Raw genomic sequence first — 26,386 nt, 5'->3', positions numbered from 1 at the left:
TTTAATCTTTGCAAAACCCAGCTTGTATCGTAAGAATAAAAAAACCTACCTACTGTTCTGCCGGGGTCTCTGGTATGAGCCTCCCGAAAATTCAAGGGTACAAATTTCAGACACACACAAGTTTAAAAATTCAAAACAATGTTCTTTATCACAAAATTCAAAATAAACTAAGCACTCTTTTTGTATTGCAAAGAGCACTTGTCCCAAAACAATCTGGTAGTCTGTACAATGCCCTTAATCAGTCCTTAAGTACTTAGCTTGCAGCTGTGAAGAAACATCACAGCCCTTCTTCTTCCACAAAGTGAAACGCACACACACTTTGCTCTGCTTTGGTTTCAAAGTCGTGAAAAATCAACAAAGAAAGTCTGGAAACAGCAAGGCACGGTCCTGAAGAACAACGATCAGATAATCTTCCACAACGGCCAAACCCACACGCTGCTATTTATATCAGCAGCACTAATTACTGGAGCCCCACCCAAACACAGGTGGCCTCTCTTGTCTCCTGTAATATGTCCTCAATTGGTCTCTTCTACGCATAACTCTGCGCCTGCATGGGTCCAAGACTTCCGCATCCAAATTGACTGAAGATAATGGAGATTGACTTCCTGGGCTGTGTGCCAAGCCCCCCTCTTCCAAGTCACTCCCACCTTTTTCTTCGTCCGAGGAAACTGAACTACCTGACTCTGCCGGCAATAAAACAGGCCTATGACATGTTGAAGTTTCCCCTGCATCCACCTCCACATTCCCTGGGGCAGGAGCTAGACCAGAGCCAACCACAACATCTACCGTATTTTTTTGAGTATAAGATGCATCTTTTTCCTCCTTAAAAGAGGCTGAAAATTTGGGTGCAACTTATACTCTGAATGTAGCTTTTTTGAAGCTTTTTTTCTCACTCCTAACAAGGCACTAACAATCTTCTTCTCTCTTACTGGCTTGCAAGCTTTTTTCAATTGCTAATCGCTCCAAAGAATATTTTTTTCCAGCCCTAAGTCTTTCCAGGCTATTTTTCATTGCTACTCGCTCTGAATAAGGTTTTTTCTAGCTGTAATCAGGGGATAAAATAATGTGCTGAAGATGACCAGACTAAGGATGAATATCTGATTTGCAGATTCCCCCCCCTATTTTCCTCCCCCAAAACTAAACTTATACTCCAGTGTATCTTATACTCCAAAAAATACGGTATGAACTAAATGTGCAAAATGGCTTTCAACATATTTACACCTCCCACCGTATTATAACAGGTGAATGTAAACTGCAGATAACAGTTTTCCATCAGGTATGGAGAGAAAGAGTCTAAATTTAATATTTCATTATTCTGCCTTAGAATGAAGTAGATACTCTTTAAAACATAGCTGGGCACCTGCCAGGAGTATGGTCATTATCCTTTGCATTACAGATGCTATATTTACAAGAGATTGGGTGGGTCAGATGATCTCTTACAGATTTCCAACAAGGCTATCTTGCTTGTGAGCTTCCATACCTATGGGTCCAATCAAAGCATTACACTTAAATAAGGAACCAGGCCATAACATTGGGCATTTCTGTTTGTTTTTAACATACCTTCTCAAACCACATTTTCTCATGGAACAAGAGAGGGAACATTGGAGGAATGCAATCGGTCTCCTTGCACTGGCCCAGAATACAAACAGTGAGGTAAACATCGTTCTTCTCTGTCAAATACACGCCGGGGCAAGATACCTTTGGTGAAAATGAGAGGAGGTCACAACCATGATGAGGTGGTCAGAGTGCTCAATGTAAAATACAGGAAGTCCTCAACTTACCAACAGTTCGTTTAGTAATCATTCAATGTTACAACGACATTGTAAAAAAGTGACTTATAACTGTTGTTCACACTTACCAGGGGTGAATTCTACCGGTTTGGGCGGTTTGGGCATACTGGTAGTGGTGGCGGCCGATGATTTGGAGAACTAAAGTTAGGGTTAGGGCTAGGTTTACTTGAAATTTATTATTATTATTATTATTATTATTATTATTATTATTATTATTATGTCAATACAACACAGTCTGCGGAGAGGGGCGGCATACAAATCCAATAAATAAATAAAAATAAATGTGAAATTGATTGTCAGTCAGTGTTGCTTCCTAAGTGGACAGTTTGATTTACCAGAAGTTTGATTTATTTGGAGTTATATTGTATTGTTTAAGTGTTCCCTTTATTTATTTATTTTGAGCAGTATATATTCAAAGTGAAGGGAAAGACTCATTCTTAGGGCTGAAATGTACATAAAATGAACATGAAGCATAAGAAGTTATTCTAATGCTCAGTACAAAATGTAAGCTAGGCCTCAATCTGTACAGAACAAAGTATTCAATGAGAATATTCCATTCATTCAGATCTAGGATGTGATATTTGAGTGTTCCCTTTATTTTTTTGAGCAGTATATTTTTATGTATGGGTTAAGATTAGAGTCAAGATGAAGTTAGGTTTAAGGATTGCAGAGAGTATATGCCAGTGATGGTGAACCTGTGGCACGTGAAGCCATATCTGAAGGCACGTGAGACGTTGCCCTATGTCAGCTCCAGCACGCATGAGCACGCTGGCCAGCTGATTTTTGGGCTTCTTTTCGGCCATTTTTGCTCTCCCCACATCAAAAATGGCTCAATGGGCCAACCAGAAGTTCACTTGTGTTCACCCTCAGCCTCCCTTTCGCTGTCAGAGGTCTTCAACTTTGGACAGTTGGAGCCGGGCCTCTCCCATCTAGGCCCATTTCTTCTCCAGCCAGGAAGGCTTTCCTGAAGGCCTGTGTAGCCAATAGTATTATCAGCTGCAGAAGCATTTCCTAAAGGCATTTCCTGAAGGCCTTTGTAGCCGGTAACAGTTCCAGATCGATCTGGAGCTCTGTTATTGGCTACACAGGCCTTCAGAAAAGCCTTCCCGGTTGCAGATATGTGAGGCCTGGTTGCAACTATCTAAACGTAGGGCAGCTCAGGTGTGAAGTGCTCCTGGTTCCCTTGTGCTTGTCGGTTATCGGACAGCCAGCTGCAAAGGCAGTGTGAGGCTCCACCTTCCCGTCAGGATACCACCATTTGGATTCTTTTACCCTCTGTGCAGGTGCAAAACATTCTGTAAAAGAACTCAAATGGCAGCGTTTGGGTGGGCAGGCGGAGCCTCATGCTGCCTTCGCGACTGGCTCTCCAACGACTGACAGGCATGAGCAAACCGGGAGCATTTCACTCCTGGGGCAGCTCCATTTCCTTCCGTTTCTGAACTTCCAAATGGCCCATTGGGCCATTTTTCACCATCCCCAGGCTTCAGGAGGCTTTCCTGTACCCTGAGGAGAGTGAAAACAGCCCAAAGAGCCCACTGGAAGTCCGGAGGCTTCAGTGAGGCCTGTGCACATGCTTTAGGGTAGAAGCAAGGGGTGGAGGATTTGTGCGCATCTGCAGGGCACATTATGGGTGTGGGCATGGTTGCACACACTATCGCGTGAGCACACTTTTGGCACCCAAGCGGAAAAAGGTTCACCATCACTGGTATATGTTAACAGTAGGGATCAAGGCTAGTGTCATACAGAGTTTTAATGCATACAATTCTTTTAAACTTATAATTAAATTGAGTGCTGCAACAATCCTTTGGGGAAATAATCTGATGGCCAAAGTTTGACGTTAAATTTAGATGTTAAAGTTAGCAAGACAGTTATCATTAGGATGCAATTTTATAAATAGTGATGATCTTTAGTTAATTTATCAAGTAAGATTTATTAGTAGGGCAATGTTTGATGGAATACTGTTCTTTAATAGATTGAGTTTAGGGTTAGGTCACAGGGGTAGGCCAAGTTGGCTCTTCTATGACACATGGACTTCAACTCAGGATTGGCTCAGGAATTCTGGGAGTTGAAGTCCAAAAGTCATAGAAGAGCCCTTGGGTTAGGATTAAAAAAAATAACACTATTAACCTAGGTCAGGAGCAGTGTATGCAACCCATAAAAGTGACCTTTGATTTTCTTCAGTGCATTTTTGGATTAGAAAAAAAAATATTTCAACCAATAATAATGATTGCAAAAATGTCCCGAGGTGGGGGTGTAAAGGGACAATAGAGCTGGATCACCGAGTTCGGGAATTGCCCCCAATCCCTCCAATTATTCTCTTTTGCAACTTTTATTTATTTATTTATTTTATTTATTTTGTCCAATACAAATTGAAAGTTAAAGAGAATAAAAATATGTAGTAGTAAATATCAGGGAAAGGATAGAAAAAAATATATGAGAATAGAATAAGTCAAGAGTCTACGGAGAGGGGCGGCATACAAATTTAATAAATAAATAAATAAAAGATATATGAATGGGAGAAAAGATATATAAAATATAGGAGGGGCAATTGGGCTGGGGACGGAAGGCACACTAGTGCACTTATGCTCGCCCCTTCACTACCGTTTTGCAGAATAGTGTGGCGTCTAACTATAGGAACCTTCTATCAGCTATTCCCCCCACGCATTTAAAAGTAAAAAACCAATGAAAAGTAGAAATGGCACGTTTCCTAGTCCTGGATGGGGAGGCTGCAAACATTCCCCATTGCTACCTTTGCAAGATTCCCCCTGACTGGCACCGAGCCCCTCTCACCGCATGGATCTGCAGCTCCACCACTACTTTCAGCGGCATCCCCACCGGCTCGCTCGCTCGCTCTCCACCCGGGCTCTCGGCGCGTAAAGGGGGGGCTCGGCCACGACACCTGTCCCGTGGAAGGAAAAAGGCGTCGCGTCACCCTGGAGACGCCAACAGCAGCAGTCCCGGCTAGGCGGAGGGGAGGGGAGGGGCCTCGGGGGAGGCTTTCAGGCAGGAGCGGCCGGGTCGCCTCGCAACTTCAGGCGTGAGTGGGTGGGGATTTTGGAGATCGATCCCCGGCCGCTTCGGCTGATTCGCGGTTCAAGGCTGATCTTTTCGCGCGCTGGAGTTCCTCCTCGTCCAGCCTTCGGGAAAAAAGGGGATCGCCAGCTCCGATCGAGCCCTTTTTGTCGTCGTGGATGGAGCAGGATTCCAATATTGACAGTTCAGGGATTTTAATGCAAACTGTTACAAATGCGGATCGAGTTGTGAAAAGTTGCTTGAATTTAATGGCCCGTCGCTTTCCAATTTGGTGCAATTCAAACTCCGGGTGTTTTAAAACGAATTGAGAACTTCTCTTTTTTTCCTTGCTTGCCTTCCTTTCTCTCCTTCTCCCTGTCTCTCGGGAATTGGATGTATTGCCCAAATTGTGAAAAGTTGCTTGAATTCAAATGGCTTCCGAATTTGGTGCAATCGAGTCTCTAGGTGTGTTCTGATGAACCGAGAACTTTTTGTTTTATTTTTCCTCCTCGCGTGCCTTTCTCTGTCTCTCTCTCTCTTCTTCCTTTCTCTCGGGTGTGGGTATATTTCTTCCAAAAACAAAAGGGAAACAAATGGAGCATCCTCAAAGGTTCCCCGATCGGAAGTCTTTTAAATCGGTCGGCTCAGCTACTTAATCGGGGTTGGTGGGAGCTCAGTTTAGCTGGGGAAAAACAGCCACGCGAATACCTGAAAGATGGATGGATGATGAGCCATACATGTTGGTGTATTATTATTATTATTATTGCAACAACAATAAAAATCAGCAATCTCATGTAGTGACTTTAAAAGTAAGGGGAAGAAAACCTCCGTGGATCTTACGTACAAACACAGGATCGCTTGTATAGCTGTTATATTTTTAAGCGAGAGAAAACTTCTTTTGCGCCGACAAGTGATTGCCGGCGGAGCCGCCGGAGCCGCGCGCGGACCAGCCGAGGGACCATTCACAAATTACTCCAGCTCCCGCCGTGGTAGCGCGCTTCCCCGGTCTCCTAGCAACGTCCTCCTCCGCCCGTCAATGCCGAGGCCGTCACGCGATAGTGTCAGAGAGAGAGGAGGGAGGCAGCGCGGTGAAATCATAAATAGGGGACGCTTCGTTGTTGCCGGAAATGACTTGCACTCTCGCTTCCGGTGGGGTCTGCAACGGTTTCGGGTAGCGGGCGCAAGCCGGGAGGGGGAAGAGGGGGAGGTCCTCGCCTTTGGGTGGGCTCCGGCGAGAGAATGGCGCTCTGGCCTCCGCGCTCTCGGGAGGCACCTTCGGGTCGGGTTGAAGAGCTGTCTCACCCAAATGCGCAGGTAGGCTCACTTTCTCCGTAGCGACGCCGTTTCTTTCCCGACAACTGAAAAAGACTTGTCCGCAGGTGGAATGTGAATCTCCCTCCGCCTGCGCATTCCGCTCTGGCTGCTGCCCCAACCTTCTTTCCTTTTATCCTCTCCCTCCTTCTCTCCTTCCTTTTCTCCCTCCCTGCTTTCTCTCCTTCCCTCTTCTCCTTCCTCCCTCCCTCCTTTCTGTATCCTCCCTCTTTCTCCCCTCCCTCCCTCCTTCTTTCTCCCCTCCCTCCCTCCTTCTTTCTCTCCTTCCCTCCCTCCCTCCCTTCGTTCTCTCCTTTCTCTCTTCTCCTTCCTTCTTTTCTTCTCTTCTCCCTTCTCCCTCCCTCCTTCCTTCTCTCCCTCCCTCTTTTCCCCTCCACCTCTTCTCCTTCCTTCCTCCTCTCCTCCCTCCCTCCTTCTCTATCCTCCCTCTCTTTCTCCTTCCCTCCTTCCTCCTTTCCCTCCACCCTCCCTCCCTTCTCTCCTTCCTTCTCTCCCTCCCTCTGTTCTCTCCTTCCTTTCTTCTCCTTCCTTCCTTCTCCCTCCTCCCTTCCTTCTCTCCCTCCCTCCTTTCCCCTCCCTCTCTTCTCCTTCCTTCCTCCTTCTCTATCCTCCCTCTCTTTCTCCTTCCTCCTTTCCCTTCACCCTCCCTCCTTCCCCTTCTCTCCTTCCTTCCCTCCCTCCCTCTGTTCTCTCCTTTCTCTCTTCTCCTTTCTTCCTTCCTCCTATCCTCCTTTCTTCTCTCCCTCCCTTCTCTCCTTCCTTCCTCCTCTCCTCGCTTCCTCCTTCTCCACCCTGCCTCTCTTTCTCCTTCCCTCCTTCCTCCTTTCCCTCCACCCTTCCTCCTTTCCCTCCTCCCTCCCTTCTCTCCTTCTCTCCCTCCCTCTGTTTTCTCCTTATTTATTTATTTATTAAATTTGTATGCCGCCCCTCTCCGTAGATTCCTTCCTCTCTTCTTCCTTTCTTCTCTTTTCTCTTCTTCCTTCCTCCCTTCTCTCCTCCCTTCTCCCTCCCTCCTTCTTTCTCTTTCCACCCTCTCTTTGTCTCCCTTCTTCCTTTCTTCTCTCTCCCTCCTTTCTCTTTTCTCCATCTTTCTCTCGTTCCTTCATCCCTCCTTCCTTTCTCCTTTCCCTCCTCCCTCCTTCTTTCCTCCATCCCTACTTCCTCCTTCCTCCTTTCCCTCCAACCCTCTCCTCCCTCCCTCTCTCCTCCATCCATCCATTCTTCTTTCTCTCTGTCTTTTTTCCCCTCCCTTCTTCCCTCCTTCCTTTCCTCCCTCCATCCCTCATAATCTCAGGCATTTCAGTATTGACCTATTGTCCTTCATGGACTTGGTTTAATGAAAAAAACCAACCCTTTTTTAAGGGATTGAGATTAACTTAATCTCGTGAGGCATCCATCACTCACAGAAAACTGCCTATATATTCTGCATGGCTATATATAAACATCTATGAATTTTCCTATAATCTATTGAAATAAATGCCCCTGAAAAGAACCATGTCATCTTATTCGGTTTCTGTTTGCATACTCTGCTAATGTAGGCAGTGAGGGCTACATTTAGTAAATATCATGCAAACTATCCCTATAGAAGTAGCCCTCAATTTATGACTACTGTACAATTAAGCCCAAAAATTGTTGCTGTGAGACATATGTTAAACAAATTTTGCCCCATTTTATGGCCTTTCTTGCCACAGTTGTTAAATGTATCACTGGAGTTAAGTTAGTAATATGTTTGTTAAGTGAATCTGGCTTCCAAAAGCAGATCACAGGATCCCAGGACATTGCAACCACCATCATAATTCAGAAGAGAAGGATTTAGGGTTAGTGATTTCTGACAATCTCAAAATGGGTGAACTGTGTGGTCAGGCGGTAGGGAGAGCTAGTAGAATGTTTGGCTGCATAGCTAGAGGTATAACAAGCAGGAAGAAGGATATTGTGACCCCGCTGTATAGAGCACTGGTGAGACCACATTTGGAATACTATGTTCAGCTCTGGAGACCTCATCTACAAAAAGATATTGATAAAATTGAACGGGTCCAAAGACGGGCTACAAAAATGGTGGAAGGTCTTAAGCATCAAACTTATCAGGAAAGACTTAATGAACTCAATCTGTATAGTCTGGAGGACAGAAGGGAAGGGGGGACCTGATCAAAAGATTTAAATATGTTAAAGAGTTAAATAAGGTTCAGGTGGGAAGTGTTTTTAATAGGAAAGTGAACACAAGACCAAGGGGGCACAATCTGAGATTACTTGGGGGAAAGATCAGAAGCAACGTGAGAAAATATTATTTTATTGAAATAGTAGTAGATGCTTGGAACAAACTTCCAGCAGACGTGGTTGATAAATCCACAGTAACTGAATTTAAACATGCCTGGGATAAACATATATCCATCCTAAGATAAAATACAGGAAATAGTATAAGGGCAGACTAGATGGACCATGAGATCTTTTTCTGCCGTCAATCTTCTATGTTTCTATAAGTGAACCAAGCATCTGAATTTTGATCATTTGATCATGGGGATGCTGCAGCAGTTGTAACTATGAAAAATGATCAGAAGTCACTTTTTTCAGTGCCATTGTAACTTTGAACAGTCACTAAATGAGTTGTAATTTGAGGACTGCCTGTATATATTTGTGCTGGATCCGTTCTCAAATAAGTGAAAATTTTGCTTCTAAAGACTGTAATCTAATTTTCACAATTAGAAAGTAATCCTATTGAACTATGTTGTAAGTACAGAAGTCCACAATGTGATTCAAGAGTCTTTCCTACTGCTGCTTTTAAGTACTAATCCATCTCTCTTGAATTGGCGGAAAATTATACTGATGTGAAATATGCTGTCTCCATTGGCAATCTCTGTCCTGCCTCTGTGGTCTTTGTTTCAAGTCATTGAAGTAATCTGATTTCCATCCAAGGTAATGATAACGCCCAACAAATTCTATAAATTGTACAGATGTCTTTGGAGTAAGGGAAAAATACTATTATTAACACAAAGGACAATTTAAGCTTTTTTCATTCGTGGCTAGGAACTAATTTTTATGTCTTTAGCTGTCTTGTACTTAGAAATAGTTCAACTATATGTATTAAAATAACATGAAGTCCTTGATTTTATATATATTTTAATGAACATTGTTATAATTCCTTCCTGAGATTTAAGGAAACCAAAATTTTATCCTTTGCTGACTGTCATTCTATAAGTTCTAAAATATTTATTATGTTGACTAGTACAAGGCTTTTGAGTGATTCTTAATTATGTGATAAAGAAAAAGTAATATGGTACTTCAGATTGTGCAGAACGCAGCCGCGAGAGCCATCGTGGGGCTTCCCAGATTCGCCCACGTTTCTACAACACTCCGTGGCCTGCATTGGCTGCCGATCAGTTTCCGGTCACAATTCAAAGTGTTGGTCATGACCTTTAAAGCCCTACATGGCATTGGACCAGAATACCTCCGGAACCACCTACTACCGCACAAATCCCAGCGGCCGATAAGGTCCCACAGAGTTGGCCTTCTCCGGGTCCCGTCGACTAAACAATGTCGTCTGGCGGGCCCCAGGGGAAGAGCCTTCTCTGTGGCGGCCCCGGCCCTCTGGAATCAACTCCCCCCGGAGATTAGAACTGCTCCCACCCTCCTTGTCTTCCGTAAACTACTTAAGACCCATCTATACCGCCAGGCATGGGGGATTTGAGACACCTTTCCCCCAGGCTTATTATGATTTATGTTTGGTATGTATGTGCTGTTTGGTTTTTTAAATTGATAGGGGTTTTAGTTTTTTCTTAATATTAGATTTGTGCCTGTACAATATTGTTTTATCGCTTGTTGTGAGCCGCCCCGAGTCTTCGGAGAGGGGCGGCATACAAATCTAATAAATTATTATTATTATTAATAATAATATTATTATTATTATTATTATTAGTAGTAGTATTATTATTATTAGTATTATTATTATTATTAGCATATATGCATAGTAAATATGTACATTTAGTGACACATTCAGATTCACTATTGAAGTAGTAAAAAATCTGATCATAGTGTGTCAGTGTATGTATATTCCACAGAAAGAGAGAGAGGGGGGAGAATGGCCAGAGGCAGAATCAATTGAAGCTTACCTGTATAGTTTATTGAGTCTCACCCATTTGTACCATATAATGCTTTCATATCCAATTTCTTAAGAAATCTTAAAAATTGATTCATTTATCCCTAAGTTTCGTGTAATTTTGCATGTCTTGTTTTCAAATAATAATGGAGACATTAATTTGCAGACTTATAATGATGGAATTGAACTGGCTTGCCAACAGCAAAAAGAATTTGTAAAGAGTTCTGTGGAGTGCAAATGGAATTTAGCAGAAGCCCAGCAAAAACTTGGAAATTTAGCATTACACAATTCAGAATCTCTGGACCAAGAACATGCCAAAGCACGGACAGAAATTGATGAATTGAGATGGAGGGAAGAAGAATGGCGGCGGAAGGAAGAAGTATTAAGACAGAAAGAGAGACAGAATGTATGGAATATGGATTTTGTTAGCAAAGAGGTATTTAACAAGGTATAAAATGATCCAGATTATATTTAAAAAATCTGCATTCAGGTTTTCTTTGTGTCTGAGTTTCTGAAGTAACAACTTCAGGTATTTATTTTTAATTTATTTATTTGTTCAATTTTTATGCCGCCCTTCTCCTTAGACTCAGGGCGGCTTACAGCATGTTAGCAATAGCACTTTATTAACAGAGCCAGCATAATTGCCCCCACAATCACGGTCTTCATTTTACCCACCTCGGAGGGATGGAAGGCTGAGTCAACCTTGAGCCGGTGATGAGATTAGGTATACCTAACACTTCATTGGGTCGCTAAAGTTTTTTTCTTCTGAATCCTATAAGTAATTTTATAGATCACTACTATGCTAATTGAAGTCTGAAACAAAGTCAAGATACATGAGAGGAATGTATAAATTAAAATGGTTAACGTGACTTATTTCTGTTGGCATTAGCAATCGAAAGTATTTAAATTTAGGGTTGCTTCCACAGTAAGATTTTTTTAATATTGCTTTATTACAATCAACTAGAATGCCTTCCTAGTAGCCATAAGATTTACTGGATCATCTTTCCAACTCTGCCAAAAAAAAGAAAAGAAAAAGTGGGAAAAATATATTCTAGAGGCATTAGGGGAAAAGCTTGATTCCAAATCAGCAGCATATCTGAATCCTTTGAAACCAAAATTCCATTTTTCTCCACTTCCTGCTTTGATACTATTGACGCAGTTGGTCTAGCTCAGGGGTGTCAAACCCGACCTCATTGAGGGACACATCAGGGTTGTATTTGACCTCAGAGGGTCAGGATGGGCATGGCTAGCTCAACATCATTCATGTTGAGCATGTGCCTGTAATGGCCTGAGCACTCTACTAGTGAAAATAGGCTCCCAAACTCCGTTCTCCTGCAACCCCCTACAAGTGGAAACGGAGCTCCAAAGTGGAGCTTTCCTGAGCTCCATTTTCACTCATAGAGTCACTGTGGTCCGGTCCTTTGTTGTTTCCAGAGTGGCCCCAATGGCCGGATATAAGCACCTTGCAGCTAGATCCAGCCTGAGTTTCACACACCTGGTCTAATCGGAAAGAGAAAATTAGGCATTAAGAACAATTTAAAAATGCCAGAGTCTTAGAGATTAAAAGGGTTTTTTAAAAAATTATTAATTTTCAGTATATACTGAACACAAGTGAATACAAGAACAAGGGGGCACAATCTGAGGTTAGTTGGAAGAAAGATCAGTAGCAATGTGAGAAAATATTATTTTACTAAAAGAGTAGTAGATGCTTGGAACAAACTTCCAGCAAACATGGTTGGTAAATCCACAGTGACTAAATTTAAACATGCCTGGATAAACGTATATCCATCCTAAGATAAAATACAGGAAATAGTATAAGGGCAGACTAGATGGATCATGAGGTCTTTTTCTGCCATCAATCTTCTATGTTTCTATACTAAATAAGCTAGTGTTGCATTTACATTAAACATTTAAATACATAGTATAGGTTAAGACACTGGAAATTGTGAGTTGGAATCAAAAAGGTTAGTTGAAAAAAATATAAAACCTAAGCGAATGAAAGATTCAATTCAGATTTAGACTGATGTATAATAAGTAAAGTAGCTTCTCTAATCTAAATAAGTAACTCCTTCTGACAACAGGGAGACTAATTAGTATACATGAAGTGATGTACATAGTCCAGAATAACCTTGGGGACTATTCACAATGATAATTAAGCAATGATTAATTAACAACTGCAAGGTATAACATTTTAGTATATTTGTATATTTTGTTTGCCAGAGTTTTATTAATCAAAAGAAACGGAAAGAAACCGAGGAAGATGCATCTAAATCATTCATGCAAAAACATGAGGAGAAAATTAGACATTTTGGTAAGTTTTTTCCTTATGAATAATTTTGTTACCTACCTCAAAATGGGTGAGCAGTGTGGTCGGGCGGTAGGAAAAGCAAGTAGGATGCTTGGCTGCATAGCTAGAGGTATAACAAGCAGGAAGAGGGAGATTGTGATCCCCTTATATAGAGCGCTGGTGAGACCACATTTGGAGTACTGTGTTCAGTTCTGGAGACCTCACCTACAAAAAGATATTGACAAAATTGAACGGGTCCAAAGACGGGCTACAAGAATGGTGGAAGGTCTTAAGCATAAAACGTATCAGGAAAGACTTAATGAACTCAATCTGTATAGTCTGGAGGACAGAAGGAAAAGGGGGGACATGATCGAAACATTTAAATATGTTAAAGGGTTAAATAAGGTTTAGGAGGGAAGTGTTTTTAATAGGAAAGTGAACACAAGAACAAGGGGACACAATCTGAAGTTAGTTGGGGGAATGATCAAAGGCAACATTATTTTACTGAAAGAGTAGTAGATCCTTGGAACAAACTTCCAGCAGACGTGGTTGGTAAATCCATAGTAACTGAATTTAAACATGCCTGGGATAAACATATATCCATTGTAAGATAAAATACAGGAAATAGTATAAGGGCAGACTAGATGGACCATGAGGTCTTTTTCTGCCGTCAGTCTTCTATGTTTCTATGTTACATGTAAAGTAATAATGTATTCCTAGTTTAACAAGTGAAATATTTTGCCTAAAATCCATAGTAGGCTCCTTGAGATGCACTGTTTCTGAATAGCTGAACTAAACAAAGTCTCTCATTACTATGGGATGGGTGGCAGTAGCAAAAAGCCTAATTTATTCCTGCCTAACATAAATAGGTCTCTGTTTTTTCAGTTTTAAGAAAACTTTGTTGCATCTCATTGTTTTTCAGGAATGTTGAACAGATGGCTTGATAGTCAGAGATTTCTCTCTGATCACCCATACCTTGTCTGTGAAGAAACAGCAAAATATCTTCTTTTATGGTGTTTTCATCTAGAAGCAGAACAGGTATAATTTCAGTGTTTTGATATTGTAATTTGAACAAAGCTGTTTTTCTATTTACTCTAAATTGCATTGAGATTGTACATATTTGGGAAATTTATTAACTTCAATGTCTTATTTTCTTCCGGACTTGAAAAACTTCCTAATATAGTGCAAAATTGTATTTCATTTTCTCACTGAGAATTAGATGTTCTGCAGTGGCTTATCACATATTTAAGATGATTTCTTACTTGCTGACTGAATCTTCATAAAATCAGTAATTATATAAAAGTCTAATTCTGTTGTCATTTATTTAGTAATAGATTACATCATAACTGTACATAATCTCTATATAAATAATTAGCTTGTGGATGGATAATGCAATTAGTTTTTAAACTGAAATCTCAAAACCATTTACTCTATGTAACATTGCTGGATTGATATTTAACCACAGATTTGTACATTTTGAAAGGTAGTGTTTGGTTTACATTAATAATTGGCCATTGTTACAACAATCATCCAAATGCTTTGAATGGCCCTTTTTATTAAGCATCAGCCTTGAACATTTTTTTATTCAGAACTGTAAACTAATGACTGCAGGAGGGAAGTGTTTTTAATAGGAAAGTGAACACAAGAACAAGGGGACACAATCTGAAGTTAGTTGGGGGAAAGATCAAAAGCAACATGAGAAAATATTATTTTACTGAAAGAGTAGTAGATCCTTGGAACAAACTCCCAGCAGACATGGTTGATAAATCCACAGTAACTGAATGTAAACATGCCTGGGATAAACATACTGTATATCCATCCTAAGATAAAATACAGAAAATAGTATAAGGGCAGACTAGATAGACCATGAGGTCTTTTTCTGACGTCAGATTTCTATGTTTCTATGTCATAATAATTCTATTGTCTAATGTGTTTTCAGAATCAGACTGATTGAGCTACTTCTGTACAGCAACTCATTTGGAAATACTGATTTATCTGTAGTATTACATTTACGTATAGGTCTGTGTAGTTATAGCATGTCTTTCTATAAACATACAGTTCTGACTCAGCTCCCCAGACATGACAAACCCTCTGACATGAACTCAAAAGATCCTTTTATTAGGAATGCCGGCAGCCCCGGCAAAAAGTTTATCTTGCAGGCTAACAAGTGTTCATTTCATCTCAGCCTCCTGCCTTTTATCCTCAGAGCTATGGTGGGGCCTCATTATCAGTGATGTCTCTTCCTTTCCAAGAATCGGTCCTCGGCTTTCCACTGCTTTCCCCTTCTCTGCCTTCTGCGTATCCATGCATCAGGCCCTGGACCCAGCTCTTCCTCTTTTTCCCTTCATCTGAGGGTTGGTGGGTGGCCCAAGCTCCCCGCCCCCTCTCTCTCCCAGCTCCAATCCCTTTTCTCTCTCCTAGCTCCCAGGTTGTCCTGATACTGACCTGATTCCCACGACGCCTTCTCTTCTGATTTGGCTGTTGGCCGCAACATATACTTTGAGCTAATACTGTATGGACATCTTCAAGTACTATTTATAAAACTTAGATTAGATTAGATTTATTGGATTTATATGCCGCCCCTCTCCGCAGACTCGGGGCGGCTCACAACAATTGCAAAAACAGTACATAGTGACAAATCCAATACCGACAAATCCAATACCCACCAATCCAATTACAATTTTAAGTTAAGAAATTCATAAAGCAATCCCAATATATATAAAGAACAAGCACACAATCAATCAAACACCAAAACAACATGGGCAAGGGGGAGATGTTTCAGTTCCCCCATGCCTGACAGCAGAGGTGGATTTTAAGGAGTTTACGAAAGGCAAGGAGGGTGGGGGCAATCCTAATCTCAGGGGGGAGCTGGTTCCAGAGGGTCGGAGCCACCACAGAGAAGGCTCTTCCCCTGGGTCCCGCCAGACGACATTGTTTAGTCGACGGGACCCGAAGAAGGCCGACTCTGTGGGACCTAACCGGTCGCTGGGATTTGTGCGGCAGAAGGCGGTCCCGGAGATATTCTGGTCCGTTGCCATGAAGGGCTTTATAGGTCATAACCAACACTTTGAATTGTGACCGGAAACTGATCGGCAACCAATGCAGACTGCGGAGTGTTGGAGTAATATGGGCATACTTAGAGAAGCCCATAATTGCTCTCGCAGCTGCATTCTGCACGATCTGAAATTTCCGAACACTTTTCAAAGGTAGCCCCATGTAGAGAGTGTTACAGTAGTCGAGCCTAGAGGTGATGAGGGCATGAGTGACTGTGAGCAATGACTCCCGGTCCAAATAGGGCCGCAACTGGCACACCAGGCGAACCTGGGCAAACGCCCCCCTCGCCACAGCTGAAAGGTGTTTCTCTAATGTGAGCTGTGGATCGAGGAGGACGCCCAAGTTGCGGACCCTCTCTGAGGGGGTCAATAATTCCCCTCCCAGGGTAATGGATGGACAGATGGAGTTGTCCTTGAGAGGCAAAACCCACAGCCACTCCGTCTTGTCTGGGTTGAAGTATTGAATTCTTATAATTCTAAGAATTATAGGAATCCTGTATTTCACATTACATCTTCTTGGCAGTTACTAATATATTTTGGTTATCAAAGGGAGCTTTCTAGTACATATCTTAGTTTGGTCCACTTAACATGAGCTTCATTGCTTCTTGAATTGTTGCTTTATTAACTTGCAAATGTGGTAGAGGTAGTCCCCAACATACACATTTACTTAGCGACTGAAGTTATAAAGCTTCTGAAAATATGACGATTGGTCCTTGCGCAACCATTTCAGCATCCCAGCAGACACATGATGTAAGTGCTTGATGACCAGCCTGTATTTACAATGGTTGCATTGTCCCAGATTCACATACTCACCATTTGTGATCATCTGACAAGCAAAGTCAATAGGGGAAAAGCTCAAAGGCTTCATTTAATGACCACATTGATTTGTTTAACAAATGTGGTAAAAAATAAGTCGTAAAATCAGGCATGAATGACCATCCATTCAATCGTAGATGTTCCGGTACCAATGTAGACATAAGTTTGAGGACTACTTATATGTTGATTGTTTTTTACAGATCGTTTGAATTTTTTTTTTTTATAGAAAGGAGCTCTAATGGAACAAGTAGCTCATCAAGCTGTAGTGATGCAGTTCATTATAGAAATGGCCAAAAGCTGTAATGTGGATCCCCGAGGATGTTTTCGACTATTTTTCCAAAGAGCTAAGGTGAGGAGGGGTGTTTTCTGTTCAACATAGAGGGAGGGGGAGGGATGCCATTTAAAAAAAGTTTTTTATGAAGCCTGGACAGATTTTCTCCTTGGTTGTTAGACGCTAAAGTGCTTTGCCAAGATAAAAGTTTTGTGGAATTATTGCTATTACTGTTTTCATTATTTCAGTCAATGGCCACCCATCTTAAAAACATTAACTCTGGGTGGCTAATAAGATAAAATAAAAATCAATTAAAAACACAATCATATAAGTAAGCATAGTGGCAGCCACAGAGAATACTTCCTAGGTATCATTTCTGTATAGATGAAATCCAAATCATGCCTCTTCTGCTGGACCTTATATTTTTATTCATCTTCTTCCATTAAAAATCAGTCTTACCAAATCATGGACATTATTATCTCTTAGGGTTTTGTTTTATTTATTTATTTGATTTGATTTTTATGCCGCCCTTCTCCTTAGACTCATTGCTTCAGCAGTGTGTGTGGTATCCATTTTCAACAAATACCTGTTGAGAGTAAGCTGTTTTAAAGGACATTGTAATGCAAATTTATTAATAAGAATGATGGATTCTACATAATCCACCCGAGTCTTTGGAGAGGGGCAGCATATAAATCTAATAAATAAATAAATAAATAAATAAATAAATAAATAAATAAATAAATAATGACATACAAGTAAATTTATATATATAAATGGACTTTAAATTATCCTTATTTCTTTTCACTTCAAGTATAATCAAAATCTATTCTAAAGATTCTTCATCTTTGTAGGGACTCATTTTTATACAGTTTTGTGTTTAACAGATTAAGTGTATGTAAGATTATTTCCTAAATTATATATGAAAATATGTATGCCATTTTCACATAATGTGAATCATAGAGTGGCAAAAATATGAGTGTCCATTCATCCTGTTGAAAAGATTATAAGGAGTGGGAGAAATTTGCTTTGTGAGCAACACTTACTATTTACAGAAAAAAATTTTTAAAAAGAAATATTGAGAGAGGTTAATTGTATCGATTACAGCTTATCACAGTTCAGTATTTTAAAATATTTCTGTATCTAAAAAAATTGGTATGATAAAAATTTTACATAGTTTGCGAGTCTAATGGTATATCCTAAGATTGAGAAAGAAAGGAGTCATTAGATGGTGTTTTCCTTCATGTGGCAATTTATCCCATTCCTACATCCTCCAGAATGGCTACATTGATGAAAATTATGGGAACTGTAGTATAAATGATGTGGAGGGGAAGAATGATTGTGTTATAAACTACATTGTTTGAATAACTTTCATCAGAATTTGAATATGTGTCACAGATTAATCCTCCACTGTGATTAGCCAAAGTAATTAAAAAAAACCTACATAGTGTTCTGGTTTCTGGTAGAAATTTAGCAATTACAAATAACTCTTATTAAATGCATTATTTCATGAATAAAGAAACTCCATTTATTTCTCTGCTCTTCTGGAATTCAAACACATTTCATACAAGCACTTATCTGTTGGTCCGTTATCTCCCTTAACGGCATTTCTCACATTCCTTCTCCTTCTCCACTTAACAAGATTTATTTTCCTAACAGCATGATTTCTAAAACAGCAACCCTGACTGTTAATCAACACAGAATACTTTTGCTTACTTGGGAGCGGCAAGAAAAACCTCCATTTTTCTCTTCGGCAACGTTGAAACTCCACCCTTCTTCCCCACTGACCCCCTGACGTGCCAAATACATCACTACAGTATTTAACCCATTCCTCTCCTTAATATATTCTTCCAGGCACCTGTTCTCTATGTTTTTGGGCCCTTCAGAATTTAGGGTTAACCCAGCTAGCGCCTGATTCTCCCTCGCTAGATCTTGAACTCATAGCCCCATCCTGTGGCTGGCCTCCCACCTGTTCTACTACCTGTAAACCCCCCCCCCGCCCGCCCCGCCCCAATTCATAAACACTGAATCCGAGTCCTCAATATCTTCATCATCCTCCAACTGACCAGGAGTATGTACAACACATAGAACAAAAATAAATGTGAAAAATGTGAAAATATACACTTATCTGAATGATATAGATTCCATGATTAACTCTAGTCTCCTTGGTTGAAATGTCTTATTTTTTAAGCACAAAATATTGAAAATTAAAATCTAAGGTTGTTTAATTGCTTTTGTATTTGTTTGACAGACAGGGGATGAAGGCTATTTGGAAGCTTTTAAAAATGAACTGGAAGCATTCAAATCAAGAGTGAGGATTTGTTCACAATCTCAGAATTGTCAAGCTATGCCTGTTCAGAATCCTTTATTTCACAATGATCTGAATTGTATAGGTGGACTTGCTCCTCAGGTAGCTTTTCTTTAATTGTGTTTACTATTGGAGTATCAAGAAAAAAATTTTACTTGCCATCTTCTTTGTATTACTTCTGTACATTCCTGCCAACAGCCCATAGTCGAAAGCCTTTGCTTAATTACTGTTAAGTAATTAATATATATCATTTCACCAAGTAGCTTGAATGAAAAGAACAAACGCTAATGTTTACATTTATTTATCTGTTACAAAAACATCCTGCATTGGCGGTTCTCTATCTGGTCTCCCTGTTGCAGTATTTTCCACTGTTTTATAAGTGGGACTTCTGGCTACTACAAAGTTGCCTACTATAGCAAGAAGCCAATCATTCTAACTGTTACAGTGAATTGGGCATTTTTTTCCAGTTAGTTTAGTTCATTGGATGAGTCATTTTAAGCTATAGCTCTCCAGCTGCCATCTTCACTGTGTGTGTTTCATAAGCTAATGTGCCTGATTGAGCAAGACTGTTTCCAAAACAGCTGGCAGAGGAATTCCTCTTCGTGCCATTGTAATCTCTGCTCAGACTCTGCATTCCCTGACAATGGTTTCTTGGGGTGTTGAGTCAGCTCCTGTTATGTAACCAGTTCCTGTGCTAAAATAATTTTATTATTTTTTAAAAGAGCAGTTACTTGCTTAGCAATAATATATGAAAGAAATTCATACTTGATTCACAAAGTCAAGGAAGCACTTTGTGGGATGCGGCCCAACTTTTGAATACATTTTCCTTATGAAAATATATAAATATAAAGGGAGCAGGAGAGCAATGCTGTGATGGACCTCTCTTATTCCTCCTTTTCCAGTTCGTTTTTGTGAAGGACTACAGGGGTAGAACCATTTAGAAGCTTTAAGTGTTATTTTCATTCATTGCCTGCTGGCTTTTGGTGGGAAATCACAGGCAGGAATTTGGGTAGCATAATCTCAGGAGGGTTCCATTCCTTGTGGAAATTAGCTTATCTACCTTTAATCAAGTATAGTTTGAGATGTGATGGCAGTGAATCTTGAGTGAAGTGTTCACGTGTCCCACCGGTAGTGTAAAAAAAAATGCAAAGTTGCAGCAACACAAAATAATTAAATGTTTCAGAAAATGATTTCTGCCCTGTATGTGTTCTTCATTGCAGAACGCAGAATCGCTTCAAGGCTGCAGTTTGCAGGGGTTCGTGGTACACAGAGAGGAAGAAGAAGCTAAAATGATGGATACAGTATAGTATTCTTAAGACTGAATCCAAGTATACTTCTTTCCAAGAGAAGAAGATGGAAATTTTCTTAAGACTTCTTTTTATGGGTGCTGCACTTTATTTTGAATGGGGGGGGGGTAATTGTTTTGTTTTGAGCTTTTGGAGAGAGTAAGGCAGAAACACACATCATTTTCTTTGAAAAACAATTGTGCTGCTATCTTTCTTCCTATGTTTCTTACTTTTAAGAAAGGGTTGTTCTTGTAATTTGCTGAATGTGAAACAACGTTTTCTGCTACTACTAAAATCTTGCCTTTTAATTTTAGAAATCAGAGTATGAGAAACCTGCACAGTTGCAATGTTTACAATCGATTCCTTTAGGAATCTGCTTTAATCTTATTAGATACTACCCAAGAGTTGCTGTGGATACTAAAGATCATTGTAATGTGTTCTGTTGCTTGCATCCTAGGCATTCAAATTTGATTTTATCACAAAAAGCAATAAATCTATGATTACTATCAGTGTTGCATCTCTAGATGGCTCTCACAAAAGCACTTGCCATTTATATTACAGGGATGTTTTTTACTGTTTCTGAACGAGAGCCTTCCGTATTTTATTTTGATTCTTACATATCTTGATGTCTAAGTGACCATAGTGGAATTATAACCAGTATTTCTCGAGATAGATGTGTATATGTCACAAAGTTTAATTTTTCTTAATCTTGGAAATGAGAACAATATGACAAACATCAACCACTGCTGAGTGTTTCATCAGGTGCCAAATTCTGATGTTTCCCCCTCAGATCTGAGCTTATAATCTTTTATTTGGTAAACTGTTGAATGCCTCAAAAGAAATAATCAGTGACTATTTTAAAACCAAACAACCCAAATAGCCATGAAATTACTTTGCTATAAACCTAGTTATGAAATGTCGTCGTATAGATCAGACTGTGTAAAACATTTTTTCTACTATCCTGTCCATCTGTTTCTTACAATCACCTTTGATTGTAAATGCTGTCAGTACATAATTGCATTCAGTGAGTAGCCTTGAAACACCACAGCTCTAGAGTAAGGAAGGATTTGTAGATTCTATCCAAAAACATACTGATAAATTCCCTAAGAAGCAATATTGACATGCAAGATAAAGAGTGACATGAGATTGGCTAGTGCTTTGTTGATTTCTTCACCCTCCTAAAATTTTCTCCTTGACAGTAGGAACTACTGACATAAACATAACCGAGTCTCAACTCACTCACACAATCTTCCCAGAATTGACAAAGTTTCTTTGGGGTCATGTTTTTTGTATTGAATGCAATTTCATGTAAGTTTTCTAATTAAAGCAAGCTAAAATCTCTCTAGGTCTCACTTAGTATTATGAATGGGGTTGTGTGCTTCCTTCTTTAAATGCCATAAGTGTAGAGGCTGCTCTTATCATTCCTGGATGTTCCCCAGAATAGCTTCAAATAGGTGTTCATAAAAGTAAATCATGATTAGTTATTTCATATTTCTGAAAACCTAATCCAGAAAGAAAGGTCAAAATGAGACACTGATTTTAAAATTAAGATTCAATAGTTGATTGAAAAGTAGTTTCATGCATTAGTAACTCCCTGCAACCATGGATAATTGTTTTAAGTGTAGCAAGGGAATATTCATGCTAGAATGGCTAATGAGCAACTGGTGACGTGTGACTTGGGTCTTGGTTATTTTAATTATGATGAACTTTGGTTTTAATAAATTGGTTCAGATGACAAAAGATCAGAAAGGCCTTTATGATACTGTGTAACAGAGAATCTTATTTGCAAAAAAATAATTCTGAAAATTCCATTTTAAGACCTTAATTTATGCAGACTTTTACAATTTAATCAGATCTTTTTGGGTTGAGACAATAAAGTGTGATTCTGATTTGTAACTGAGTGAAAAATGATGGTTGATTATGCTCCCAGAATAACGGAACGGAGGAAATAAATCTTGAGAAGTGGAGACTTGTATTGAAGCATTGCTTCTTTTAAATTCAGCCAGTTCTGTTTTTAAATGGTTGCTTACATTGCAACATTGTAATATATTTTCTTAGATATCACCTTTTAATACTTTTAAAATTGTGGCCTCTTTCCATATTTCTAAGAACTTTTGCATGGTCATGTTTTCAGCTCTATGAGAATAGAAAAATACGGTTGATAGTAAAAACTGGATTTCTTTTCTGTTATATCTCCTCTTGGGAAAATTATTCTGTAGGCAAAGTAATTTGGAGCATGTAGGGAAAAATCCCCTAGTAATTTAAGCAGAAAAACAACACCGAAAAATAGCATTTTTAAAATTCAAGTAGAACAAAATTAGTGAGGGTGAAGCTAAATTAATCAATATTTCTTTCCCAAAATAAATCTCACTGCATTGGAGCATGGAAGCGATGGGATTCTATCTGAATTCCCCCATAAATAATCTAATACAGCAAATATTGCGTGTTGCAAGATTAGCAAAATCAGTCTCCTGAAATTTTCCAATGGAATTCTAATTTAGATGCAAGTGGGCTGAAATAGTTACATTTTAAATTATTTTTTTACAGTTTTAATGAAAGCAATAGAAAAGAATTATCCATCTTGTGGATAGGTTGAGTTGCATTGTATAGAATTTCAGACTAATCCTAACACAGTAAATCAGCAACAAGTTTGTGAAATGGCTTTAGCTACCCGTAATAATACTGTGGTTTTTAACCTAATGTTGCAGAATCAGTGGCAAATATGAGACTAAATTTAATAAGAACCAGGGAGCAACAAGAATATTAAAGTCAGTAGAACTTTTTTTTTTGCATAAAATGTTAAGGGTACATGAGAAAACAGTCTCCAACTTCATCAGGCTAATACTGTGTTATTAGAAAGAATGTTCTGAACGTAGCTTATTTCTAAGATGGCAATTGATCTGAAAATAAATTCTTAATGCAAGAGAGTAATCTAGCAGAAGAGAATTTGGTTCTGTTTTATGTAAACATTCGGCCATCCACTGAGTATAGAAAAATAGCCATGGCTAGTGTGTTTTGTATCTTGCTTTCTAGCAATCTAGCAAGGAGTGTAGACATTTCAATTTTTGAAGCCAAAAAATAACAAGTACAGAAGGTAGTACACTGAAAATTGCTAGTTAGCTGTCTTGCAAAATGAGTTGGGAAATAATACTCATCTTTGGATTGTTCTGGTCATAGCTAAAGAAAGAATTAAACTGATACAAGTTCAGAATTGTGTTTTATCTGACAACATTGTTTTGCCTGTGATTTCCCCCCATTTTGTCCCTTTATTCACTTTCTCATCCTAATAACTGTTGTTCCACAATCATGTTTGTTTTGTTGATCATTTCATTAATGTTTTTTTACAGCTGTTGTATAACCCAAAGATCCTGAAACTAAAGCCTATGAGCAACTTTGTTCTGTTCTGAGACAGATGACATCAAGCCTGTATTCTGAATTTTTCCCTCCATTTGACTGGCACTTAGGGTAGCAGAGGCTGTTTTAAGCAAGACTTTTTACCTGCAAGGGGTGGGATTTTGATTTTTTGCTGTTTTCAGAGTCAAATACAGAAGGAATATGAACAGTGACGCTGATCAAAACTAAAACTGACAAAAACTATACTGACATCATAGTCCTTTGCTTATTAAAAAGATGTATTCATTAAAGGCAAGATTACATTTGTTAAAATATGAGTTATGTTTGTCATTTTGATTTATAGAATAAACCATTTTCAGTGATCCATAGCCACCCTGGATATTTCATGCATTTGGTTGAGGGGGGGAAAGTGAGAACTGCTGATTTATCTGAGTTCTAGCCAATTTGCCTTGTGACTTCATTAGATTGTTCTATAGCAGCGACTCCAAATCTTAAAAACTATCAGGTTTACAGAGCAATCCTTGTGATTACCCAGACAGCCTGGCCCTTGCTGAGAATTCTGGGAGTTGAAGTCCATACACCTGGCCCACCCCCACTGCTGCAGAGCATTTTTTCAAAGCCTTAAGAAGAGGGCAGCATGGCAAATTTTGCTTCATGATCTGAAAAATATTGTAAATTTAAGAATGTCCCATACGAAGTTTGGAATTAAAATATAAGTTGCTATTAATAAAATAAATGTACTTTTGCTGTAATGTGTTTGATTTAATCATGACTTGAGACTACCCAGAATCATGATTTTAACAAAGGAAGCACATTTCTGTTCAGAAAAGTACGGTATAGAACCATCTCATGAAAGGGCAGTTGGCATGGGAATACAGTGTTCCCTCGACTTTCGCGGGGGATGCGTTCCGAGACCACCCGCGAAAGTTGAATTTCCGCGAAGTAGAGATGCGGAAGTAAATACACTATTTTTGGCTATGAACAGTATCACAAGCCTTCCCTGAACACTTTAAACCCCTAAATTGCAATTTCCCATTCCCTTAGCAACCTTTTAGATTATTACTCACCATGTTTCTTTATTAAAGTTTATTAAAAAAAATATTTATTAAAGGTGGACAAAAGTTTAGCGATGATATATGATGTCATCGGGCAGGAAAAAACGTATAGGGGGAAAAAACCACAAAGTATTTTTTAATTAATATTTTTGAAAAATCGTGGTATAGACATTTCGCGAAGTTCAAACCCGCAAAAATCGAGGGAACACTGTACAGTACATTGCTTTCTTTTTCACATTAACTGCTATAAGCTTTGACTTTGTCCTCTACCTTAAATCTTTGTGACCTTTCCCAGCTGCTAAGGCCTTTTACTTTGAGCTTACCATTAAAATACAGTGACAGAGTTGGAAGGGACCTTGGAGTCTTTTAGTCCAACCCCCTGCTCATTAAATGAAAAACAGATGGTCTATATGTACATTATACTGATAGGCAATATACCTAGCACCCTTTGGGTGACTTAAGTACCAAAGGCATAGCTAGGTTTTGGAGGAAAGAAAATCATGGCATTTTCTTGATTTGTTTTCCTTTAACTTCTAAAATTGGCCCACTCAATTTCTTCCAGCCTGATGTGTTTTGCTAAAACAAAACACAAGAAGCTCAACTTTGTCTTGGTATCCAAAGTACAATGGAAAGGCAAGTTGCAAATATTTAGAAATATTTCTCTTTGAGGAAAATAGGCCTATTAATAGATTATTTTGGGATTATTTTAAAGAGTGTCAAATTGGTGCAGGGTGAGGGGCTTTCCTGTAGAATTTCTTTTCCTTACTACTATCCGTTGGCTGCAATTCTGGATTCAATTCCAGATTAAAATATGCTGCTCAAAAAAATTAAGGGAACACTCAATAACACATCCTAGATCTGAATGAATGAAATATTGAATACATTGAATACTTTGTTCTGTACTAAGTTGAATGTGAACAATGTGCACAATGTGAACTTAATTTTCAATCAGTGTTGCTTCCTAAGTGGACAGTTTGATTTCACAGAAGTTTGATTTACTTGGAGTTATATTGTGGTGTTTAAGTGTTCCCTTTATTTTTTTGAGCAACGTTTAAATGCTGATTCAATTTCTTCTTCTGGAGCAAATTTAACTCAGTGAGGAGTGGTGGGTAGTAGTCAGGCCCTTTCCCCCTCCTATGCATTGTTCCACCAACCTTAAAGTGTCTCCACCCCTGTTTAGAATCTGCATGAATACATTGGTGAAGTCAACCACAGCACAGATGAAGTATCAATATAATATGTTTAAATGTACCTGCCTGCCCAAATGCTAAATGTGGAAGTTCGATCTTTGTGTGTCAAGGGTGCGAGGTTTGAAAGTACAGTACTTCAACTCTAGCAAGACTAATTGGTTATGAACATTAGGGCTTTCTAGTTCTAGGAAAGTGATGGTGAACCTTTTTTCCCTTGGGTGCCAAAAGTGCACACACACATTGTATACGTGTGTCCACACCCATAATTCAGTACCCCCCCCCCCAGGCCTCATCCCCCTGCACTTACATGTGTAAACTCCCCCCCTCCATGCTGCCCTGCTCCCTCATTTCCCGACTTCTGGTGGGCCCATTATGCTCATTTTTCACCCTCCCCAGATTCCAGAGCTTACTCTGGAGCCTAGGGAGGGCAAAAATGGCCTCCCCTGTCCTCCCAGAGGACAAAAACGCCCTTCCAGAGCCGCCATAAGGCAAAAATCAGCTGGCCAGCCCTGGAGCTGAGCTAAGACAATGACTCGCATGCCAGC

The 26,386-nt window shown here is 39.6% G+C and overlaps 2 protein-coding genes across 8 annotated transcripts in view; one reads left to right on the top strand and one right to left on the bottom strand.

Moving 5' to 3' along the window:
- Positions 1 to 6,220, bottom strand: part of SPATA6L (spermatogenesis associated 6 like) — a 40,715-nt gene extending 34,495 nt beyond the window's left edge. The window contains exons 1-2 of one of the 2 annotated variants that reach the window (XM_070742610.1): positions 4,581 to 6,220; positions 1,561 to 1,698 (exon numbers count right to left, since the gene is read on the bottom strand). In XM_070742610.1, the coding sequence (XP_070598711.1) occupies positions 1,561 to 1,698; positions 4,581 to 4,619 (177 nt within the window). In that variant the 5' untranslated portion in view covers positions 4,620 to 6,220. The remainder of the gene's footprint in view (positions 1 to 1,560; positions 1,699 to 4,580) is intronic. The other variant, XM_070742611.1, reaches the window with a different exon arrangement.
- On the top strand, positions 5,850 to 23,967 carry CDC37L1 (cell division cycle 37 like 1, HSP90 cochaperone). Of its 6 annotated transcripts, none has more exons than XR_011558307.1 (8): positions 5,866 to 6,116; positions 10,391 to 10,672; positions 12,445 to 12,535; positions 13,434 to 13,549; positions 16,607 to 16,729; positions 18,900 to 19,058; positions 20,177 to 20,340; positions 23,590 to 23,967. XR_011558307.1 is itself a non-coding variant. In XM_070742616.1 (8 exons), the coding sequence occupies exons 1-7, from the start codon at positions 6,042 to 6,044 to the stop codon at positions 20,261 to 20,263; spliced, it is 921 nt and encodes a 306-aa protein (XP_070598717.1). In that variant the 5' UTR covers positions 5,945 to 6,041; the 3' UTR covers positions 20,264 to 20,284; positions 23,590 to 23,908. The 6 variants fall into 6 exon arrangements, 5 of the variants coding, with proteins under 5 accessions (XP_070598718.1, XP_070598713.1, XP_070598717.1 ...); XM_070742616.1 differs by having other exon boundaries at positions 5,945 to 6,116; positions 10,391 to 10,660; positions 20,177 to 20,284; positions 23,590 to 23,908; XM_070742613.1 differs by having other exon boundaries at positions 5,945 to 6,116; positions 20,177 to 20,284; positions 23,590 to 23,908.
- Positions 23,968 to 26,386: the final 2,419 nt, after the last annotated feature.

The sequence above is a fragment of the Erythrolamprus reginae genome, chromosome 2 (assembly GCF_031021105.1).
Source record: "Erythrolamprus reginae isolate rEryReg1 chromosome 2, rEryReg1.hap1, whole genome shotgun sequence".
NCBI classification, from domain to species: Eukaryota; Metazoa; Chordata; class Lepidosauria; order Squamata; family Dipsadidae; genus Erythrolamprus; species Erythrolamprus reginae.
The sequence above is the reverse complement of the archived record's forward strand: the minus strand, read 5'-3'. Positions and strand labels throughout refer to the sequence as shown.

Excerpts from the sequence above, each read along its gene's own strand:
- CDC37L1 (XM_070742612.1), top strand. The coding sequence starts at position 6,042 with ATGGCGCTCTGGCCTCCGCGCTCTCGGGAGGCACCTTCGGGTCGGGTT. Across the intron at positions 12,536-13,433 it reads GGAGAAAATTAGACATTTTG|GAATGTTGAACAGATGGCTT; the intron begins GTAAGTTTTTTC and ends ATTGTTTTTCAG. Across the intron at positions 16,730-18,899 it reads TATTTTTCCAAAGAGCTAAG|ACAGGGGATGAAGGCTATTT; the intron begins GTGAGGAGGGGT and ends TTTGTTTGACAG.